Source organism: Panicum virgatum, chromosome 1K (assembly GCF_016808335.1).
Source record: "Panicum virgatum strain AP13 chromosome 1K, P.virgatum_v5, whole genome shotgun sequence".
Lineage (NCBI taxonomy): Eukaryota > Viridiplantae > Streptophyta > Magnoliopsida > Poales > Poaceae > Panicum > Panicum virgatum.
In genome coordinates, this window is record NC_053136.1 from 4,647,474 (window position 1) to 4,669,059 (window position 21,586).

The 21,586-nt window shown below is 44.5% G+C and overlaps 1 protein-coding gene, 1 non-coding gene and 1 pseudogene across 2 annotated transcripts; all 3 read right to left on the reverse strand.

The window, feature by feature from the left end:
• LOC120657357 (protein SCO1 homolog 1, mitochondrial-like) lies at positions 1–4,026 on the reverse strand. Its single transcript, XM_039935692.1, has 7 exons — positions 3,600–4,026; positions 3,286–3,483; positions 2,969–3,059; positions 1,624–1,836; positions 1,242–1,331; positions 974–1,106; positions 1–424 (listed from the first exon to the last, which is right to left on the reverse strand). Exons 1-7 carry the CDS (start codon positions 3,687–3,689, stop codon positions 319–321), a joined length of 921 nt encoding a protein of 306 aa, XP_039791626.1. The 5' UTR covers positions 3,690–4,026; the 3' UTR covers positions 1–318.
• Positions 4,027–4,055: 29 nt separating this feature from the next.
• LOC120658350 lies at positions 4,056–4,252 on the reverse strand. Its single transcript, XR_005668599.1, has one exon. It is a non-coding gene; the product is annotated as a U2 spliceosomal RNA (small nuclear RNA).
• Positions 4,253–4,951: 699 nt separating this feature from the next.
• LOC120657446 lies at positions 4,952–18,516 on the reverse strand (annotated as a pseudogene).
• Between the last annotated feature and the right edge of the window lie 3,070 nt (positions 18,517–21,586).

The window sequence follows — 21,586 nt, forward strand, 5'->3', positions numbered from 1 at the left end:
GGATCGGATGAAGCTGTCTTGAATCGAAACAAACTTTCAAATGTTTTCTAGTTCAAAATTAAGTATATGTGGCCAAAGCAGACGCTCACTATAACAAAAATGATAGATTTTGGTATTTCTGGATCTGTGCTGCAAAGCATGCATCGCAATCTGCTGCAATAAACTGCCTCAAGATTCAAATATCCTAAACCTCAGAAATGAACACGCAGCAGCTAGCGACCAGATGATCTTATGCGTCAGTTGGTCTTTGTTGACTCGGACAAAATTCTTGGGAGAGATTCAGAAAACTAGGGGTGCCATTGCTGAGTGGCATTTCAACTACTTGTGCTCTTTAATTTCTTTAATGATACCGTCAGCAAGGGAATCTGTATCATAGTTCTTGCCGTAAAACTTGACAAACTCCATCTTTGGATTCATCAAGTACCTGAAAGTAGATGAGCAACCAGTCAGTGTTTTTGACAGGGCATATCTGTATATTATCAGTATCACTTGCAACATGGCAGTAAAAGAATAAATCAGAAGCTTTTACTTGGAGGGAATACTGACGGAGAATATAACAAATCAGAATGTGTGTATTTCCTCAGTATCATTATGATGGCGCATGGCAGCAGAATTAACAAATTAGAACCCTCCTATAGTCCTTGCGAGTTCAAAAGGAATAATGGAATACATCTGTCAACCACTTAGTTAATTTGGGATTCAGGCATTCCCAGAATTGAGTATATATCATAGGGTAGTAGTTCCTACTGGATAGTGGATACCCATTGGAGTCCAGCAAGATATATTCAGAAGGGTTCATATGCAATAGAGAAACTAACAGGTTTATTTATTTTGCTATGGATATTGTAGATACGCCATATCTTGCAACAACGAAATAACTAAAACCAGAATCATCTCAACTGCAGAACATTAGCAAAAATAAAAAAATAGCCAAAGTCATTATCCAAGAGAGAGGAAGATTAAAATAACATACATGACAATTGAGTGGTCAACGAGATAGTCAGAACCCTCCTCCTCTGTCTTCATATAGTAAACTCGGTAAGCACGTGCAACTTTTCTTATCTCATCTGTCGTGCCCGTTAGTCCTACCAGATCTGGATGGAACTCTGGGAGGCACAAATAATTCGTCAATAATAGGCAATTCATTGAATAAGATGAACTAAATAAAAGTTCAAATAAAAACAACTTTTAAGTGATCATAAGCATTAGGAATTGAGGGACATAAGTGCACGGACACACACCTTTAACATAGTCCCGGACCTGCTCAACTGTATCTCTTTCGGGATCAACTGTAATGAAAACTGGCACAATATCCAATTTTGCCTTTTCCTCTGCAAATAACAAAAGAGTTTATTAAAATATGCTAATTTAAACTGTCTACTAGCTCTAGTTAGGCACTTCAGCAGAATTTTTCGCCAAGTGCCGTTGTATGTGCATTCCACTCGCCCATTCGCCATATTACTTTGTACAGTAACATGCCTTCTAGTTTCTAGGTGAAAATTTAAAGCAAGATAACAGTGTTCTTATACATACTATGAAGACATGAAGATATATCAATAGACAGTAAACAGCCAAAATGTGACCTAGGAAGGTAGTTATATCCGAGGAACAACAGAAACATACTAATTTTGTCAATTGCTGCAGCCATTTTCTGGAGCTCATCTGGACAAATGTCAGGACAGTGTGTGAATCCAAAATAAAGCAGAGTCCATTTTCCCAAGAAGTCCTTTTCAGTGACAGGCTTCCCTTCATGGTTCAGAAGCTTGAATGGACCACCAATGGCTGGAGTGCCTACTGATTGTCCAGGCTTCACAGCACTTGTTCTATTCTTCAATTCTGGAGAAGATGGAAGAGAATATCATGAAAAAATTAAACAGGATTCAAGGAGCTGATGCTTTACAACTGCTGATAATACTTCTGAATGTCCATTTGTACAATCATGTAAAGGTTTGCAACAATTGCTACAATAGCAAATAGTGATCCGATTTTCAACCAGGAAGATGATTATTTTTTCATATTCAATGGTGTCAAAACAAAATACAAAACTTATATCAGATATGATTAGCACGGAGTCTTCTAGCAGTGGCTCCACTGGCCCTATAGTATGGTTTCTGATTTCTTGCTGATTCATGAAGAAGTATGACAAATGCAGCAGTAGCCACATATATACTGTTTGTTGAACGAGTTTAGTGTTCCGTTCAACTTTTGTATATGTGTACTTGAAACCCATGCATATGCATTTACAAATAAGTTAAAAACAGCTACAAAAATGCCAGCAGTGGTTACAGAAGAAAATGCAAACAAAACATGGGTCTTCAGCTTATTGTCTCGTAGTGTAGACTGTGACCAAATTGTTGCTAAAAGCACACCAGTTTGTGGCAGGGCAAGCTTAGGCAGCTGGCAAGTTTACAGCTCCCCATTATAAACTGACTTGGAAGAATTGACAAGAAATGTATGAAATCGCCAAAACATTTTTTTCCCATAGCAACATGACACTCGAGACACTTCAGTCCACATGCATACCAGTATACCACACACACCAAAACATTTTTTCCCCATAGCAACATTCCATACAGCCATGGCATAATGTCACAAAGTGTAACCAGAAATTTTGAGATGGGGTTCAAGCATTGGGTTATAGGATTAGACAGTTTGATATTTTATAAAAAAAAAGTGAAGATATGGTATAATGGAGGTATATACTAGGTTAAACTGTTTGCTTTAACATAATTTTGAAATATCTGGTGACTCAATAGAATCCTGTGACCTATGTGAAATCCACTCACGACATCATGAACTGCTTTGGCTGATTGGCCCAGCATAACCTCTTCAAATTCGGCTAACCGTGTTTACTCCATTCAATACGCCATTGTACCAACATGCATACTACGAATACTTTTCTATTCATAGCTAGATACAGTCCTAGCATGACATCAAACAACAACACAAACTCACCATAGTAATCTACCTTCAATGTGACGCTTCTTTTCTTTATCGTAGTACACAATTATCCCTCCTCCGGTCACGAGCAGCAGTAGAAAACTGAGCCAGGACACTGGCTGCAAGGAAGTGACAGGTGACTCTGAATTAGGATGCAGAAATGGCCAACAGTCCAGAAATAATAAATGCCCTACGGAAATGAGAAATTGGTCTCTAGCATGTCTAGTTAGGCGCTAGTACATCACTACTAATTCGTGCCGAATGAAAGACTGCAGAGCGATTGTGCTTATCTCCCCCTGCATAAGGAGGATAGAGTACGAATTGGATTTACAAGCCATAACTCACCCCTCCGCGGACGGATTTTCCGGCGTCCGCTTGGTCAGATTTCCCAGACTGCCCATCGCCGCCTCGATCCCCGCCCGTCGCCGCCGCCGCCGCAGGAGGCTTCGACCCGCCCTGCGCCGCAGTCGAGGCGTCGGCGGAAAAGAAGCGCGCGCGCCCCAGGAACGCCGCTCCGAACCGAGACGCACCCGGCCCAGTGATCTGCAGCAGGAACAAAACCAAAACTAATCACGGCATCCCGGCGTCGCTACCAGAAGGGTGAGAGAAGATCCCGCGCTCGGCGGTCGCCAGCGACGAAGAGAAAGACGCCGAGGTACCTGAGGCAGAGCTCGAGCGGGCGGAGGGGCGAGGCCGGGAGCGAGCGCCCGCGAGAGGAGCGCGCGGAGGTGGGACGCGCGCGACCTCATCGTCGCCTCCGCCCGCGCCGCTTCGCCGGACCGGGATTGGATTCCGCTGTGGGAAGGGCAACGGGTTGCTCCGCGCCGTCACCTCGACCTCGTGGCTCCGGCGGCGCCGTGGGTTTCAGAGGGGGTTTTCCAGCTGCGGTGGTTTGCGAGTGCTTTGCTTCTTGTGCAAGAAGAACGATTCGGTTTCACGAATCGCAACACGGGAGGTTAAGGAGTAACTTCAGAAGATTACGTCAACAATTTTACAAAATTGTTTCCAGCTGTCAAATTATAAGCAATTTTCAAAAGAACATGCACTAAAAAACAGTTGAAAAATTAATTTGGAAATAATTGATTTTGATGATAGAAAGTTTAATTTGGCATTGGTTGGGGCGCGCCAGGACCTGCCAGCAGTGCAACGGCTGGGCAACGCTCGAGGGCCCCAGTGGCAAGCCACTGTGGTGAGCCCTCCCCCACAAAAAATAAATTTAATATCGAAATAGGCACATGGCCCACATATTAAATATTAAACTGATAAGAACAGATACTACACTTAATCTTGACCAAAAGACCGAGCAAGGTATGAGTTGAGAGGTAGCCCTGCGCCTTGTTTTATAGCCCGCTCGACCGCCTCACCCTCCTTGAGCTCGCGATGTGGTACTATCCTGGAAACCAGAGGCGCGGGGCGGAGTCGCGGCGGAGCGCAGCACTGCGGCTCCCTGCCGCTTGGGCTTCGGTGTTTCCTCAGGGCCCAACTTGAAGGTAGCAGCCCACTTGATCTGACGGCCCAGCAATGCGTCGACCTGGCTTTTGCTTCTTGCTCATCCCTCCACCCCCCCCCCCCTCGCTGACACGTGGGCCACTTGTGGAGCACGGGCCGGCATTGGTATTATGGTTTTTTTTTTTGAAACTATTGGCATTATGGTATTACCGTCACACACTGGTTTTTGTCAGTATGTCACGCCAGTACGCCAGCATGACTCGCGGTAGTGCGGTACCAAGAAGGCGAGAATTGTTTGGGTTATTCACCCAAGCAGGTTTTCCTTCTTTCTAATCTTGTTTTAGGTTACCTCGTCTCTAGATTTTGAGAAGGCTAAAGCGAGGCCAGGAGCTTTACCGACCTAAAGTGGAGAAGATAGCACGCAAGATTTACCGACCAGGGCTACAAATGAGGATGCTTCATTATGCAAGTGGTTACTGAGATTGGCAGTTACCCAAGTCTTGTTTCGCACTGCCGGCAGGCATCAGATTCGTATTACTCCCCAGATTTCAGTCATGTTGACTAAGTCCTGCTAACTACGAGCATGCTCGACTTTCATTAAAGAACATCATTTGTTTCATGCCATCGAGCTGTCTGGTGCTCGCTAAGGCTTGGCTTGAGCCGACAAATTGGATATCCACCACAGTCCTCAGCAGGGAAGGAATTTCTCAAACGACAGCAAAAGCGACTACAAGATTACTGGAATCAGATTCCTGTGACATACAAGCTTGCTGCAAACACAATGTCACGCTTAATAGCATTGGACGCGACCTCCATCTTCTTGTACAGCGCAGAGTTCCCCATTATCGAAGCCGCATTCCTGAATTCTCTGCATGTTTCATCCAGCCGAACGATTGTTCTTACAATGAGCCCCTCGGATACATCTGTCAGCTCACATATGTCCGCGAATGGAGTTCCCTGCATGAAGTAACAGAAAACAGCATTACAATCCAGCATACATCTTTGAGAAGTGTTACAATTATGATGTGTATACCTTTGCCCACTCGTAGACAACCTCAACAAGGCCAAACTTGAGATTGTCACGTGCATACTCCTCAGGATCCACAGGTACCTTGAACTGTGCTTGGAGCGTTCCTAGTTTGATTGCGGTATCATAAAGCCTAATACAAACAAAAACACGATAGCAAACGGTGCTTGAAACATGTCTTCCGAGGAAATACAGCTGAGATTCTTCAGATGGATCATAACATGTAACAAAAAGGAGAGCAAAAAACTAAATCTAACCTCTTTTTGGCTTCAGCCAATTTTGGAGTAAGAGATGGTTCTGATGTATTCCTCTGTTGGAAGACGAATGCAGACATAATAGCCACAGCTTCTTCAGGTTCTAGGTCATCCAATTGATTCTCGAACAGACATTCTGTTGATATTAGCTCCTCACAAGAGTTCATTTCACATGCTACTCGTCCCTTAAGTTGCACAACTAGATCAGAATCAATGTAGTTGATCACCTTCAGTACATCGATCTGCAAAGATGGAAAAAATTGAAGTGTTACAAAATAACTTACAAAGTATAGAAATGAAATCAATGTGGTTCACAGAATGATACTAAATTCTTGAAAATCTGATAATAGCGAATATAAGCATTCCATGTTCATTCATGATTCACATAGGTCTTAATGATTTGCATGCAACTTTGTGATCCTGTATGGATTGGTAGATGACTCATTAATATTAGCCCAGCATTTAAAGTCAATAGTTCAAACTTTTGTTCCAGTACAGTAGGACTGGGACCAAAAACCTCCTATATGCACCAACGTAAAGCAATTGAAGAAAAGACAATATCAGTTTTTCCCATGGTGCAGTGGCTATGATCCCTTGAACCGTTTTTCTTCATCTACACAACAGGGCAGCGAGCGGAAAGAGTGCATGATGAAGTCTTACTCTGCCTTGAAACTCCGGCATCTGTTGAAGCGCCTCGTCCGACATTTCGAATCTCAATTCATTCAGCTTATTCTTGTGCTGCTTTTGCTCCCTCGTCAATGATATATGCTCCTTCAGTTTTATACAACCATGCCACTTGTTTTCAGACATTTTTTGCAGTAGTCTGTGGTATGCATGGTAGCTTTCAACAAGATCCATGCCCTTCAGATTTAGATCTATAGCACCAATGACCACATCAAATAGTTATACAGTTTACAAATCAACTGAAGGAAATCAGTGTGTGGGACTAAATGAAGTATCACAATAATGTTATATTCAGAACTGAAAATTAATGAAATGCACCAGAGGTTAACTTGTCCCAGATTCTCTTCTTGGTACATAAACTCCGAAGTGAGCATTCGAGTCCTTAAACTTCAATAAAATAGCACAAAAGAAATAATCGAGCCATGCAGAAACTTTTACCTTTTATTGCATTTAAAGCAGGAGGATACTTAGTTCCTTCTGGTTGCTCTTTTATAAGCATTTGGAAAGTTTTGGAGTAAGCAGCTTTGCTGCCATCCTCGAGTAGTTTAACTTGATCGATCTTTATTTTACTGGTGCATATACTCATGATCTCTTTTTTCTCAATTGCTCTTACTTCAAAGCCCATTCCAGATGCATCCCCCTTGTATGGTAGGGAGATGTTGATAGCACCTGAACCTTTTCGTGAGCTGCCGGAAGAGTAATATTCATCATCTATGCCACGTTTTCCTTTCGGGGTAATAAAGTGCCCTTGTTGAAAATCCCCAGGTTCCTTTTCAGTTTTATTGGACAGCTCAAGGGATAATGCAGATGAAGTGCAATCACCAGTCAATACAAGAACAATGTATTTATTTAGTTTTTGAGATGGACCTTTCAATATAACACCAAGCAAGTGATCATCATCCTGTCAATATGTTCAAAAAGTCATTGGGTTTTAATGTGAAAACTGGAAAGGATGCGACTATAGCACATCTAACAGTGTGTGTGCAAAATAACCAGGCTTGTACGAACATAGGGTTATGGTACAAATGATAGAATGGTAGCCTCCAAAACAAATTAATAACATTCTGAAGTACTTGCTTAAATTTCCTGGTTAATTTTAGTCTCAGCATTTAAAGTGGAGGTGCTAAGTAAAAAGCTCACTGGAATTTAGATCGGCTTGAGCAAAGAATATTCTAAGATCAAGCTTGATTTCAAGCTGAAGATTGATTCCTAGCCAAGCTAATATCATGCTTGTGTATGCTAAAGTCACATGATTTTTAGTAATTCTTTTGAATTTTGAAATCAGATATAATGCTAATCTAACAAGAGGGTTTAAACTTCAATTTGGAACTTTAAAAAATGCTTTGGTTTCTTCTAAGCTCCTAATATTTCTTTGTGTGCTACTTCTGTATCTTGCTAAATGCATATAGAAGATCTAAAGACCCAAGTGCCGAGCCAACTTTCTATTGAGTTTATAACAGTTAGGTGTTGGGAAATTTCACAATAGAACTATGTAAATAAAAAAAACAATTGCCAAAAGGAACTGACAAATAAAGAGGATTGTGCAAAGAGAAACTCAAATGATGAAGACATACAGATTCAGATTTAATGACCACCAATCTCCCAGGTATTAGGAACTGTTGAGAACTGGGCGATTGCATAATTGCCTCTGTTATATATTCCCTATGCTCCTCAGCTTGTAATGACATCTCGAAGTATTCTTCGATTGAAGGCTCTCCTTTTATGCACCTAATACAAGAATATAACGCAAAGAGATTAAAAAAAACTAAGTTCAGTGCACACAAATACTGGATACTGCACTTTTATCGGTACTTCAGATAAACAATGAAAATGTATCATAAACTGCTACACGTATACCGTTGCAAAGAAATTGTAAAAATAAACTTGTTACAATTTTATAGAGAACGGAAAATGCCTACATCTGCAGGCTTCTCATTCTTTTGGAGCTAAGCACACTTCTAAGCCTATCCATATTCAACATCGACATCTCTGCATTCATGTAATCAAATCATCGACACTACTCCTAGAGTTGGCTATGAAAGAATTGCTGCTAGCCTACTAGATTGTTTGTGTATTCATTATGTCAATTAAACAAACATTTTCACGGTCCATATTATGTATTTATTTATTGGCACCTCTTCGTTGTGCCAAAGCAGTGGGAGTTACATCTACAAAGGATCATGGTTCCAGAACTTGCCTACCAAAATCATAAATAAAACACCAATACTTCAAGCTTTAGCTTTTTATGTCAAATGAAGATTAACTTCTTTATGTTTCAATTATTATGTAGAATTTGGAATTTTGCTTTTGAAGTTTTGGCATATATTGTATCAATCAGGTAAACATGAGTTAATGTCTCAGAACCTTACTCTATTGGCTTTGTAGTTTGACTAAGCATTTGTAAAAGTAGCTTTTCCTTCTCAGGCAAATTCTTTTGTGCACGGAATTCTGCAAAACTTCTCTTGAGCATGTCCTCGACCTATCAGAAAAATCACCATTGAAGTATATTACCTTCTGCACGAGGGCCTATTTGTTTGAGCTTCAGCTTTTTTGAAGAGCTGATTCTAGATTGTGGCTTTGAAAATGCTGTGTCCAAAAGCAGACTATTGGAGTGCACATACTCATAAAAACTGAATACTTCTAGTGACAAAAAGAGTCCCCTGTCACCCTTGAATAGTCAAATTAGTCTCAAAAGGAGAAAAAAGTTTAACATCAAAAGAGCCCTGATATATACACTATTGAGCAGATAGTTAATAGTTAATACAGAAAGTTGATCAAAGACAGCCTTGGAAGTAAGCTTTGTTAAGGCCTTGAGGCTAGTAGCATAATAGTCTGATGTTAGTGCTTCACCTGGTGGTTTGCTACAATGTTATGTTTAAGGAAAGACTTCAGTGGCATTTCAAGAGCCCAATGGGCAACCATATGTAGTTAAACTATACAGACAACAAGGATGGTACCACAAACACTCCTAACCACACATACTATTACACAGCTACCCTAGACATGCTGAATAAATTGGGGATGCCTTTATTTCAGAAACGCTTCTATCATCACACGCACACACTTAACAAAGTAAATGTCTTGTCTAGTTCTGGTTTCAGTCAAAACTCCAAAATTCAAATGTGGACCTTTAAGACTTTAAGACATGTGCATGGATGCCAACAAGTATAAGGAATCAAAAGATGGTTGGGTGGCCCCAGATACAAATCCACATTAAAATATGGAGTTGAAATTGAAAAGGATGAAAGTCTAACCAAGGAAGTATAGTGATAAGTGTTGATAGGTATACCTTCAGTTCCTCCACACGTAGAAGATGTAGTATCATAGTGTATGTTAATCGAAATTGAGATTCCAATCGAGTTGGTTTTCCAACAATCAAATTTTTCAAATCACTTTCTTCAGGAATTTCATCACGACACATAATGATCACTGTACCAATGTTATCGAGTCCTCTCCTACCAGCACGTCCAGCCATTTGAATATACTCCCCTGGAAGCAATTTTCGGTGTTCTTTTCCATCAAACTTTCTTAAGGAATCAAACACAACCTGTTGGGTTTACAAAAGCGCACTCAGAACTAGCTTCACAATTCTGAGCTTAAAGGCATGGGAAAAGCAAGTGCAACCTAAGCACAGCTAAAGTTAGCTCAGTCCAAAAGTGCACAAAGAAACAAGAAACCAAAGCATGCATCTGTGTCTCAAACATCTATGTTTACATGAGTTCTCTTTCCAACAAAGAAACACTGAGCAATGCATCACAACAAACAACAGAAATATGTAGAAATGGAAATATTTAAACAAATGTTGGTAAGATTAATGCACAAAAAGTTGGTTTCATCCAAGGCATGTTGAATTAAAGCATGCCAACCTGTAGTTCATAGTGCCATCATACAAATTAGATTGCTATTTACGCTTAAATATCCCTGGCAGCACTTTCAGAGAGATTGTGTATCAACAGGAAAATGACAAGGATTGTGTTCCCATGGTTGAAAAAAAACAAATAAAATTAATAAGTAGACAGTGGAATGCAAGCGGAACCACCTAACATAGGGATGGTATTCGGTAATAGAAATACGACAGCGATTTGCTCAAGATACAAAAGACTCGAAAAACTTTATTAGGCACAAAGAATCTCACCGTTCTTGCTGGTGCATTAACACCCATTGCAAATGTCTCAGTGGAAAACAGTACCTGCAATAAGTTCAAGAGAGTTAGAAATTTACCATTCCGTTAATTAAGAGGCAATTGTACCAGAACATGCTATAATTGTCAAATGAGCGTTGAAAAAAAACTTTTCAGGCGCAACTGACAACACTGATGTGATCACAAACATAGTTTCTCTATTACTGTTTCAAGTTAATGGACACCTGCAGCAGCTTTGGACAGGACAGGATGGACTTAAGCCAGTGATCAGCATTTGCAATTTTTTGTTATAAATCCAGTAAACATCCAACAGTCTCGTATACTCATGCATGGACTCGTTTCCTATGAACTTCAATAAGTGAAACTACTAAGACAAACATCATCATGACAAAAAAAAAGAGGAATGAGGCAATGAGCTACTGCATTGGTTAGTACTTGGTACAACAGCATCGATATGTATACCAGTTACCAGAATTCAAAGCATTACCTTGATCACGCCACGACAGAATAGCATCTCAACCACTTCCTTAACAATAGGGAGAAGCCCAGCATGGTGTGCTCCAATTCCTCTTCGTAGAAGACTTTGTATCCGTACAACCTATTAAGGAGGTCAAAGTATAAAGCACTGATTGAAGCAAAGGCGCATAGGATACAGCACTAAAATTTATGAGCTATTAGATCACCTGTGGAAGGTTCCTATCAGATCCTTTAAGGCGTGAAAATGCCTTGTCACAGAAGACACGGATTTCACTTTTCTCCGAACTACTGGTGAGATCAGTGCCAAACATGCTATCTGCCGAATTATCACAACGGTTCTTTGAGAAACAGAAGATCACCACCTGCAAAAGAACCATCTAATGATCAGATAAACTTATTTCAAATGTGAATTAACATGGTATAATTATGATAAAACGAAAAGTAGAATCCATAACCAAAATGTTGAGTAATTGTCATTTTACAACATGTTGAGATAGGCTTCAGCGTACAAATGAAGGATAAATAAATTCAATGTAAATGCTGAACAAGAAAGAGGTCGAACAGAACTAATAATGTCATGATTGCAAGATAGAAAAATCACAAAAGTTATTCTCACATACAGGCACAAGGGATTTCTTCAGAAGGTTATTCACAAGTGGCATCCAAACTGAAGATTCTGATCTCTTTGGCCCTGAGTAGCTTTGTGAAACTGCTGCTGCTCCTGAATTGGCATTGTGATGCTTTGTGTACTTCTGATCTCTCCCCCTGTTTGATGTATCAGGATTTTTGCCTTGAATTCCAGCACTTTTGCCTTGAATTCCAGCACGTACTGCAGGTGTTCCTGATTTTGGACCAGGTTTCACTCCAAGCTTGTTTGAATTTTTCTTTTTGAAAGCATCCTTTGCTTCTCTAAACCCTTGAGTAAGAAAGGTATCCCTCTCACATATTTTGTACACTTCTCCAGAGTAGAACAAGCAATGCTCCAGCGGAACAGGCCTTTTGTTAGTCCTGATGAACACATAATGACAGTACTGCGCGGTCAATATTATAGCTGGAGGTATCCAAACATATTCAAATTTTGCACTTTAAGGCAAAGCTACACTATTAGACACTTAACTGTTTGGCCCTCTGCAATCAAACCCCTAGTCTGATCTTATTGATCCAATCCCCTATATTAACAAACAGAAGAGAGCGCCTTTTCTACAATCATCTTTCACAGTGTACGGGCAATCATTGTCCTTGGATCGCATGCATTTACTTGCTCAAATTATTTTCATATCCTGAAAAATTCAAGGCCAAACTAAGACCATGTTTGTTTCAGCTTGGGATTTTAGATTGTAGCTTTTACAATCGAACAACCAATCACACTGTGTACAGAATATTTGGTTGATAGTGAATATAGTGACTCAAGTGCAGTTTTCATTAAAACCTTACCGTTGCCGAAAGGAGAACAATGTTAATGTGCTTCGGGAGCATTATAATAACCACTTTCAGCGTCGTTTACATAATGCACTTCATCAAAGATTACCTGATTGTAGAAGTAACCACACATCAGCCCGCAGTACTCCTTAAGATTATAAAAATGATATTTAAAATTAAAGGCACATAGTAATTGTTAGTGGAGTCAAGGGCCTATTGGGCCTTAACCCATTAGGGTTAATTAGTCGCTAGATGTTATGAGCGTGGTGGGATTGAGAGGATTGTGGAGAAAGAAGGGGCGGGTGCTGCCGCGATACAGTACCCGCGGTGCTACAGTACAACGGGTACTGTTCACGGGCGGCGGCTGCAAGGGCGAGAGAGCGGCGGCTAGGGTTGGGGGCGCTGGGAACGCCGGCCGCGAGGCTTCAGCCCCGCGGCCGGCAAGAGAGAATGGATTTCCTTCTAATCTCTTGCTTGATTAGATTGATGCATCTCCTCTCCTTATATAGAGAGCTTTACTTGACCCCTAAACAAGCGACTAATTAACCCTAATGGGCTAAGGCCCAATAGGCCCTTGACTCCTCTAACACTACACCCCACCTGGACATGCAGCTCATCCTCGAGCTGCAACCTAACAATGACGCTAACGATGACTCCACTAGACGCAAACAGAAAACATAAGAACAAGCCTTTTACATCTCGGCTTATTTTAAATAAACTGCAATTCTTTATTTTTGACTCTTGAAGATACGGCGGACACTCTCCTTGTGCTGGACCTGCACGTAAGTAGCCGCCTGGATCCCATGGACCATCGGAACGAGAGAGGAGGACAGGTATGGCCACCAGAAATTAGTCGCGACAGCGACCAGCGGAGACGTCCTCGTGGTGGCCGGTGACGGAACGTGATGGCGCCAAGCAATGTGCCTCCGCCGATGTCAAGGAGGAAAGCGCCTCCCCTATCGCTGTTGTAGAATTGGAGTTCGCTACCATGCATGCGCGTGAAGACAGCGGCGAGTTGGCACAAGCGCTGGTGGCCGTCTGACGGGGCGAGGTCGCGCCCCCATTTGCCGAGGTCGCGCCCCCAATTGCCGAGGTCGATTGCTGTCAAAACCGCCTCTGCCAAGAGATTAGAAGAAAATCCCTTCTCTCTTGCTGGCCGTGGGCGAAGCCTCGAGGCCGGCGTTCCTCGACCGCGTTATCCTCGTCGTTCCCCCAAGGCGCGACGCCCCCCAACTTCGTCATGACGCCGGCGCAGTTAACCGCCGCCATCCTCAACTTGGGCCAACAGTTGGCCGAGATCCGCGACCTTCTCCTGCAGCGCCAGGTGGACGACTTCTCCGCACAGATGGTGGCCCTGGCACCGGTCGCGTGGCCGCCCTCGAAGCCTGTATGGTCGCCGCTGTCGCCGCCCGTCTGGTTGCCGCCCTCGACGCCCGTGTGGTCGCCGCCGTCGCCGTCCGTGTGCCCGCCATCCGCACCCGGGTGGCCGCCGACGACAGCCCTTGCACCGGTTGAGTGCCTGCCGCCTTCCTCCATCGCGGCGACCTCGCACCAGTTGACGCGGCTGGCGGCGGTCAAAGGCACGCCATCACCCTCAGCGCAGCCGCCTCTGCCGTTAGATCCGGTTATCCCGGAGGATTTAGTCGCGCCGTAGGTCCCGCAACCAGCCTGCGGGCTCCTGGCTGCCGCAGAGAGCAGCAGCCCGGCACCGTTGTCCTTCCCTCCTGCGCCAATCCCGCCGTTCACCGCCACCAACCCCGCGCCACCGCAACAGCACTGCGCACGCGCTTTCTTCGGGGGCGTGGATGGCATCCAGGCATCGGCGGCGGTGCGGCTGCAGGCTGCAGCACGCGGCCTCCTAGCGCGGCGACGGCTACAGAAGATGCGCTTGGAGATGCAAGATGCGGCTTTGACAGCGATCGACCTCGGCAATTGGGGGCGCGACCTCACCCCGTCAAACGGCCACCAGCGCTCGTGCCAACTCGCCGCTGTCTTCACGCGCATGCATGGTAGCGAACTCCAATTCTACAACAGCGATAGGGGAGGCGCTTTCCTCCTTGACATCGGCGGAGGCACATTGCCTGGCGCCATCACGTTCCGTCACCGGCCACCACGAGGACGTCTCTGCTGGTCGCTGTCGCGACTAATTTCCGGCGGCCATACCTATCCTCCCCTCTCGTTCCAATGGTCTCCATGGGATCCAGGCGGCTACTTACGTGCAGGTCCAGCACAAGGAGAGTGTCCGCCGTATCTTCAAGAGTCAAAAATAAAGAATTGCAGTTTATTTAAAATAAGCCGAGATGTAAAAGGCTTGTTCTTAGATTTTCGGTTTGCGTCTAGTGGAGTCATTGTTAGCGTCATTGTTAAGTTGCAGCTCGAGGACGAGCTGCATGTCCAGGTGGGGTGTAGTGTTAGAGGAGTCAAGGGCCTATTGGGCCTTAGCCCATTAGGGTTAATTAGTCGTTTGCTTAGGGGTCAAGTAAACTTCTCTATATAAGGAGAGGAGATGTATCAATCTAATCAAGCAAGAGATTAGAAGGAAATCCATTCTCTCTTGCCGGCCGTGGGCGAAGCCCCGCGGCCGGCGTTCCCAGCGCCCCCAACCCTAGCCGCCGCTCTCTCGCCCTCTCAGCCACCGCCTCGCGAACAGTACCCGCGGTACTGTAGCACCGCGGTACTGTAGCGCGCCAGCAGCCAACCCTTCTTCCTCCACAATCCTCTCAATCCCACCACGTTCATAACAGTAATACTGAATGATGGAATCAGAATTGACATGGCCCACCCATTCGATATCACGTGTAATGTCCGCACCTCTGTAGAGCATTGAGCGCAATATTTCAGTAGTCATAATTAAACAAGTTGCCTCTGGCCTGATGCTGACATCTCCCGTCAGAAGTCCAACATCAAACTTCCCAGAGAAATCTCGGTATTTCTGGTTGCTGATAGTTTTAATAGGAGCAGTATAGACAGCCCGAGTACAATGCTGCATATTAAAATTATCTGTCATTATAAGACCCATGCTAACATTTTCCTTTTATCCGGTGCGGGTTTAAGCCAACTATTATGGTAAGCAACGAGATATAGTGCACTGAAATATGTAGTCTAAAGGTTGATCGCCTAACAAAAGTAACAGTGAAATCTTATCAGAAATTAAGAACTGCACACTTCTCAAAGGTTAAGTTAAAGCTCCATCCTAACAGAAGTTGGGTACTGAACATCAAGGTTTACAAGCTACAAATGTGGAAGATAGTAGGTGGTTTCAAATGAACAGAAGTGCACAAAAAAAAGAAGAGCGAAGTCAGTCATACTTTTGTTGCTAAAGCAAATGCATACTCGGCAACAACTGTCTTTCCTGCTGAAGTATGGGCTGCAACGAAGACTGACTCACCCTTCTCAAGATAATATATAGCCTGTGGTTGGTAGACATAAAAAATAGATTATCAAATTGGCAATTATACCAAGCATTTAAAACAAAGACATATTGGTAGGTGATAGCAATTAAATGCCTCCTTGTAATACATAGTTCCCACAGGAAATATAGAGGAAAGGAAATATCTGTCCACTTGATGTTTCCTTTCATTCAAAATTCCTATGGTAATCTTGTATTCCAGTTCCAGGAAGGACAAAACAAAGAGAAGACCGGACAGCATAGAAAAGACACAATAGCATCATCGTTCATCAATTTCTTAATTGCTATTTAAATTAAAATAAAATACTTGGAAGTATAAAAGCCAGTGGCCTCAGATGGGGAGGACAGAAATTTAATCAGTATAGTCTTTGTTTGGAAGGACTAATAATTCCTAGTATACTTTGAGTGAGACCTTTCAGAGTTCAGGTTAACAGCACATTAGAAATTCACACTTTGGCACATAAAGAAAATGGAGAAACGGCATAGCAAGAGGATTAGAACTTTAGAAGGAGAACATTGTTAGATCCCATACACAAAAGGCGGGAGTAGTATTCTCAACATATCTATAGTGAATAGACATAGCCACTTTAACTCTCTGAGGTCCTATTACAAATCGTGTCAAGTTCAAGTTGAGACAGAGTATATACAATCAAACTAAAATTGCAGGCTAAGTCTATCAAATATAGACAAAGTACCACAATCACAAATATGTAGTATCAATATGCCTATCAAAGTTCATGTAAAAAGAGCAGTGTATATTGTTTGGATGCTATCGTATACTAGACGCTGAGATCAATACTGAGAAGCCATTAAGATAGAAGGCACAGATGATTATGAGTACCTTACCTCCTTCTGGAACTTATCTAATTCAAATGGAAACTCGATTGCCATATCCGGAACAAGATTGTAGAAGTTAGTCACAATGTCTTCGTCCCCACCAACAAGTGCCCAAACCTATAGGTGAAATAGAGATACATTGCCGTTAACGATTCATCCATGATCTATCTTTACACTTTAGGGAATTGTGAGACCACTTTCTGCAACACTATCCACCCATGGAGCTTATGGAATGAGAAGCACAGCATACGAAGTGAGATACAAAACAAAGCACAAAGTGTGCCTACCTTGGCATCATGTGTTGGCTTGTCATCACCTGATACACCTGATTCTCTTCGTGTATCTCGAACTTCAGAAGATAACATTTGATCCAAGTCTGTTTGAGTTTCAGGATCATCCCTTATAACATCTGCTTCATGATTCTCAGCGTCTAGCTTTGTTGTAGTCTCAGAAGCACCTTGCCACACATCAACTTTTTTTTCGCCAATTTCTGCCAATAGAAAATGAAAATCTTAACAAGAAACAATAAAGAGTTAACAAACGCAAAGAAATGCAATAATGTCATTGTAGCAATAATGGTGATGGCGTCCCATCATCTCTTAGCTATTACAATTTGTCAAGAGAATATGCTCATGCGACTTGAACATATGATAGCAATAAAGTACCTTTGGTTCCCTCATCCTCAGCCGATTGTTGAACACCACCCTCCTGCAACGCCTTGTTAGCGGCATCTTCCTCCCACGCTATCTTAAAAAGATCATCAAACTGCACTGAGTACTTCTCCTGCAGGAAAATGGGATAATCAGAATGGCAAAGTATGCAGAAATGTGGAATGTTGATCTAACTACCATTGCTTCATTCGGTGATGATACAGGTTGCTTATCCTCTACAAGTTCTCCATTCCGGAAACACTTCCACTGGCTTTTATACTCCTACAAGAGAGGTATAGACAACCACAGTCACAGTTTGGCGCATCAACAACAATCTTTACAGTTATAGATGGCAAAAGAGAGAAATTTAGTAAAGGACAAACCTTCAATTGGCCCAGTTCCAATCCCTTGCGGAACCCTGGAGGAGCAACCTGTGCCGGGCCACCGGTCATAAGCTCATGCACCCAATCACCGTTACGTGCACCCTCCGGGAATGCCTTCTCCAATGCAGCCGCCTCGGCATCGTCATCCTGTAGACCACCCGGACGAAAGGGTCGGTTGTTGATGCTCCCCCTGACGAAGTCCTTCGCCGGACCAGGCATCCGTGGTGCCAAACCCCCGGCCCCCGAACCGAACACCTCGCCCATCTCCATCTGCACGGACTCAGGATCCCACACTTGCGACTCCGACAAAGACTGCGACGTCCCCCGGCCGCGCCGAAAAGGCGGCTGCCAGGCGGGCGCGAGAATGGTGCGGGGTGCGGAGGGCTCCAGCGGTGGCCTGGCCAGTGCGAACCAGTCCACGTCCCACACCCTCCCGACATCGGCCGCGGTGGGGAGGTGGAGCTCGGGGTTGAGGTAGTTCGCCTCGAGGTACTCCTTCAAGCTGCTCGGGCTCCCAGGCGGGTAGGCCGGCGGCTGCGGGTCGTCACCACAACAACGGCGGGTTTAGGGTTTACGGATTGCAGAGAACAACACGGGTGATTTAGGTCGGAATTGGTGGGTCGCGTACTTACCGGGACGAATTCGGGAATGGGGCTGGACGGGTGCGGGGTAGGGTCGAGGCGGAGGTGGCCGCTGTGGCCGGAGAAGCTCATGCGGAACGGCAGCTCGCTCGCCGGCGAGGGAGCAGGGCCGTCCATGACTCCATGGTGGCGCCCCGCGGCGAGGCGGTCCGTTTCCGTTTCGACGAACTGCTTCATAGTTCAGAGCTTAGAAGCGGAGAGCCAAGTTCACAGCGTTTCGGGAGTAAATTCCCTATATGCCATTGGAAAATGTAACCCATCCCTTCTATGCCATTGAAAATTACATCATCCCTTCAATGCCATTGTTTTTAATTTTTCATTCCCTCTATGCCATTGGTGTCAAAAATACTAACGGAGCAGTTAAACTGAAAGACAAAAGGACAATAATACCCCTGGCTCCTATTCCTTGCCCTCTCTCTACTACCACTGACGTGTGGGACCCACACGTCAGATTCATCTTCAACCTTGAACCCATCGGGCCGTCACGCGCTGCGTCCTCTGCCGCGGGCCACGCCGCGGGCCGCGCGCGCCCGGTCCTGCTCGCCGCGATGGGAAGAGGCGGAGGACCCGGCACCGCGCCCTGCCCCTCCGCATGCACGCCGAGCTCCGGCCGCCGGCAGAGGAAGCAGGGACCGCAGCAGGGACCGCAGCCGCCGTGCGAGCCCGCCGAAGCTCGCCATGGCCGGCGCGAGCGGAGGGAGGGAGGGAGGAGGGGGCGCGCGCGGCCGGCCAGCGGGAGGGAGCATAGAAGGGGAGGCCGTCCGCCGCTGTCCCGCTAACTGCCGCCACAGCGGCCCCATGCCGCGGCCGGGGGAGGGGAGGCGAATAGCCGGGGGCAGGCGTGTTCGCGCAGGCCGGCAGCGCTCCGAGGAGGACGGCAGCGCGCCAGCGGGAGGGAGCAGAGAAGGGGAGGCCGTCCGCCGCCGTCCCGCTAACCGCCGCCACAGCGGCCCCATGCCGCGGCCGGGGGAGGGGAGGCGAATAGCCGGGGGCAGGCGTGCTCGCGCAGGCCGGCAGCGCTCCGAGGAGGACGGCAGCGCGCCGGCGGGAGGCGTGGCCGGACCAGCCATGGCCACGCGTGGCTCTGGCCGCCGCCGCCATCCCCGCAGCTCGCCATGGCCACGCGCGGCTCCGTCCCCGAGCAGGGGAGGGGGCGTCACGCGGGCCCGCGGCTCTCCGAGAGGCCAGGCAGGGGAGGGGGCGGCGACGAGGCCCGGCTTGGGAGGGGGCCACCGCGCTGTCGAGGGCCGAATCGAGGGGGGAGGAGGAGAGGGCGGTGCCGCACGGGTGGAGGGAAGGAAGGAGGAGGAGCGGCGCCGTGCGTGTGGGAGGAAGGAAGGAGGAGGCGCTCGCCAGCCACCTTCGCCCCGCCTCGCGCTCGCCGGCGAGGGAGCAGGGAAGGAGAGGAGAGGGAGGACGGAGAGGGAGAGAAGAGGCGGAGGGGAGGGAGGAGCAGCATCGCCTCCTCCCTTGCCGCCGGGCGGGCGAGTGCGGAGGGGTATTATTGTCTTTTCCCCTGTACCTTTTAACGGATCTGTTAGAGAAATTAACGGCAATGGCATGGAAGGGATGAAAAATTATAAATGATGGCATAGAAGGGATGAGGTAATTTTCAATGGCATAGAAGGGATGGGTTACATTTTTCAATGGCATACAGGGAATTTACTCGCGTTTCGGTCATGTCCTGGAGGAATCATTACCAAAAAAAAATTGTGTAGAAACCAAATAATTTCCAAAGGAAATCAATAAATCTCCCAAAAAAAATAAGAGTTTAGTAAGCTATTAGGTGCTGTTTGATTCAGGGGACTTTTTTTAGTCCCTATCACATCAAAAGAAATTTTACTGTTTTGAAGTATTAAATAAAATCTGTTTATAAATTTTTTTTACAGCTGAGTGCTAATTCGTGAGATGAATCTAATGAGCCTAATTAATCCATAATTTGCTACAATGATGCTACAGTACCAATCCTCTAATCATGGATTAGCATACCTTATTAAATTCGTCTCGCAGTTTAGCCCTAGGGTCTGGGGTTAGTTTTATAATTAACTTTTATTTAATACTTTTAAATATTAAGATTCTCTTTGATGTGACATAGATTAAAGTTTAGCCGCTAAAATCAAACAATCATGGCACCTCTTGGTAGCAAACCAATTAGTGGCCAAAAAAATTGGCAACTTTTGCCTAGCCAAAACATTGGCACGCCAAAAATTTGGCAGCCAACCAATCAGACTCTATATACCGGTCGAGGGTTATTTTTTACTTATCATTTTCTTACTAATGGTCAAGCCAAGTATGGAATTTAGTAAATTTAATATTTCCTCTTTCTTTTTTATTGTTTTCTTGTGCATAAATGTATCTACACGGAGAATTCGTGCTTTGTGTTTTACCTCTCAAAAACTATGTGTACAGGATTTCGCATAAGACCCACGGGTATGATTTCATTTTTCACGAGGATGAAAGAAAGAACACGTTACTCACTTATCTCGTACCAAATGGCATATGGAATTTGCCTGGTGACAGTTTTTTTATTTTCCTATAAACTAAATAAAACAACATTTGATTTCATTTTCAATCAAACGTTCGTACCATAAATTATTTGTTCCAACACATAAGAGTTCGAGCCATGTGATAAGTTTTCAAGTCAATATGGGTCATTGCAGACAATCAAAACCTACTTCCATACCATACTTTTAAGAAATTTACGTGAGGGTTGTTTGGTAGATTACTCAATTTATCTTCATGTGTTAACTATGATAGCATCAATGGCACCATTGATATGTAACACTTCCTATAGCTCTATCATGTTTTTAATTTCGAGGGTGCTTTTTATCCTTATTTTGTACTGCAATATATGTGTAAATATTAGTAGATATAGGAGTAAAAACAAGACGTAATAAAAAAGGATCGACGCGGAAAGTCCCTAACGTTAGATTCACTATCTCACAGAGTCTAAGACCGTGAAAGCATTTTTTAAGACAAATGCACGTGCAATTTTTATGTTTCCAAACAGAAATGCATTTGAAATCATTGAAGTACAAGTATAAAAAGATCTAACTAAATGGAGTATTTTCCAAAAGGGAAAATATTTCCTATATTGCGTGGTGGAACTAGTTTCCATTTATTTTCCTGAAAAATTTACATGGCACACGTTTATAGATTGCAAATTTTTTAAGTTCCCTTCTTAAGGCTTAACACAGCAATATATTGAAAATAAATATGCATAACCTGGACACAGCGATAAAAAAAAAACTTAACCGATAGCACTGCAAATATCT

Excerpts from the sequence above, each read along its gene's own strand:
- LOC120657357 (XM_039935692.1), bottom strand. The coding sequence starts at position 3,689 with ATGAGGTCGCGCGCGTCCCACCTCCGCGCGCTCCTCTCGCGGGCGCTC. Across the intron at positions 3,060-3,285 it reads GAAAATCCGTCCGCGGAGGG|CCAGTGTCCTGGCTCAGTTT; the intron begins GTGAGTTATGGC and ends ACTTCCTTGCAG. Across the intron at positions 1,332-1,623 it reads TGCAGCAATTGACAAAATTA|AGGAAAAGGCAAAATTGGAT; the intron begins GTATGTTTCTGT and ends TGTTATTTGCAG.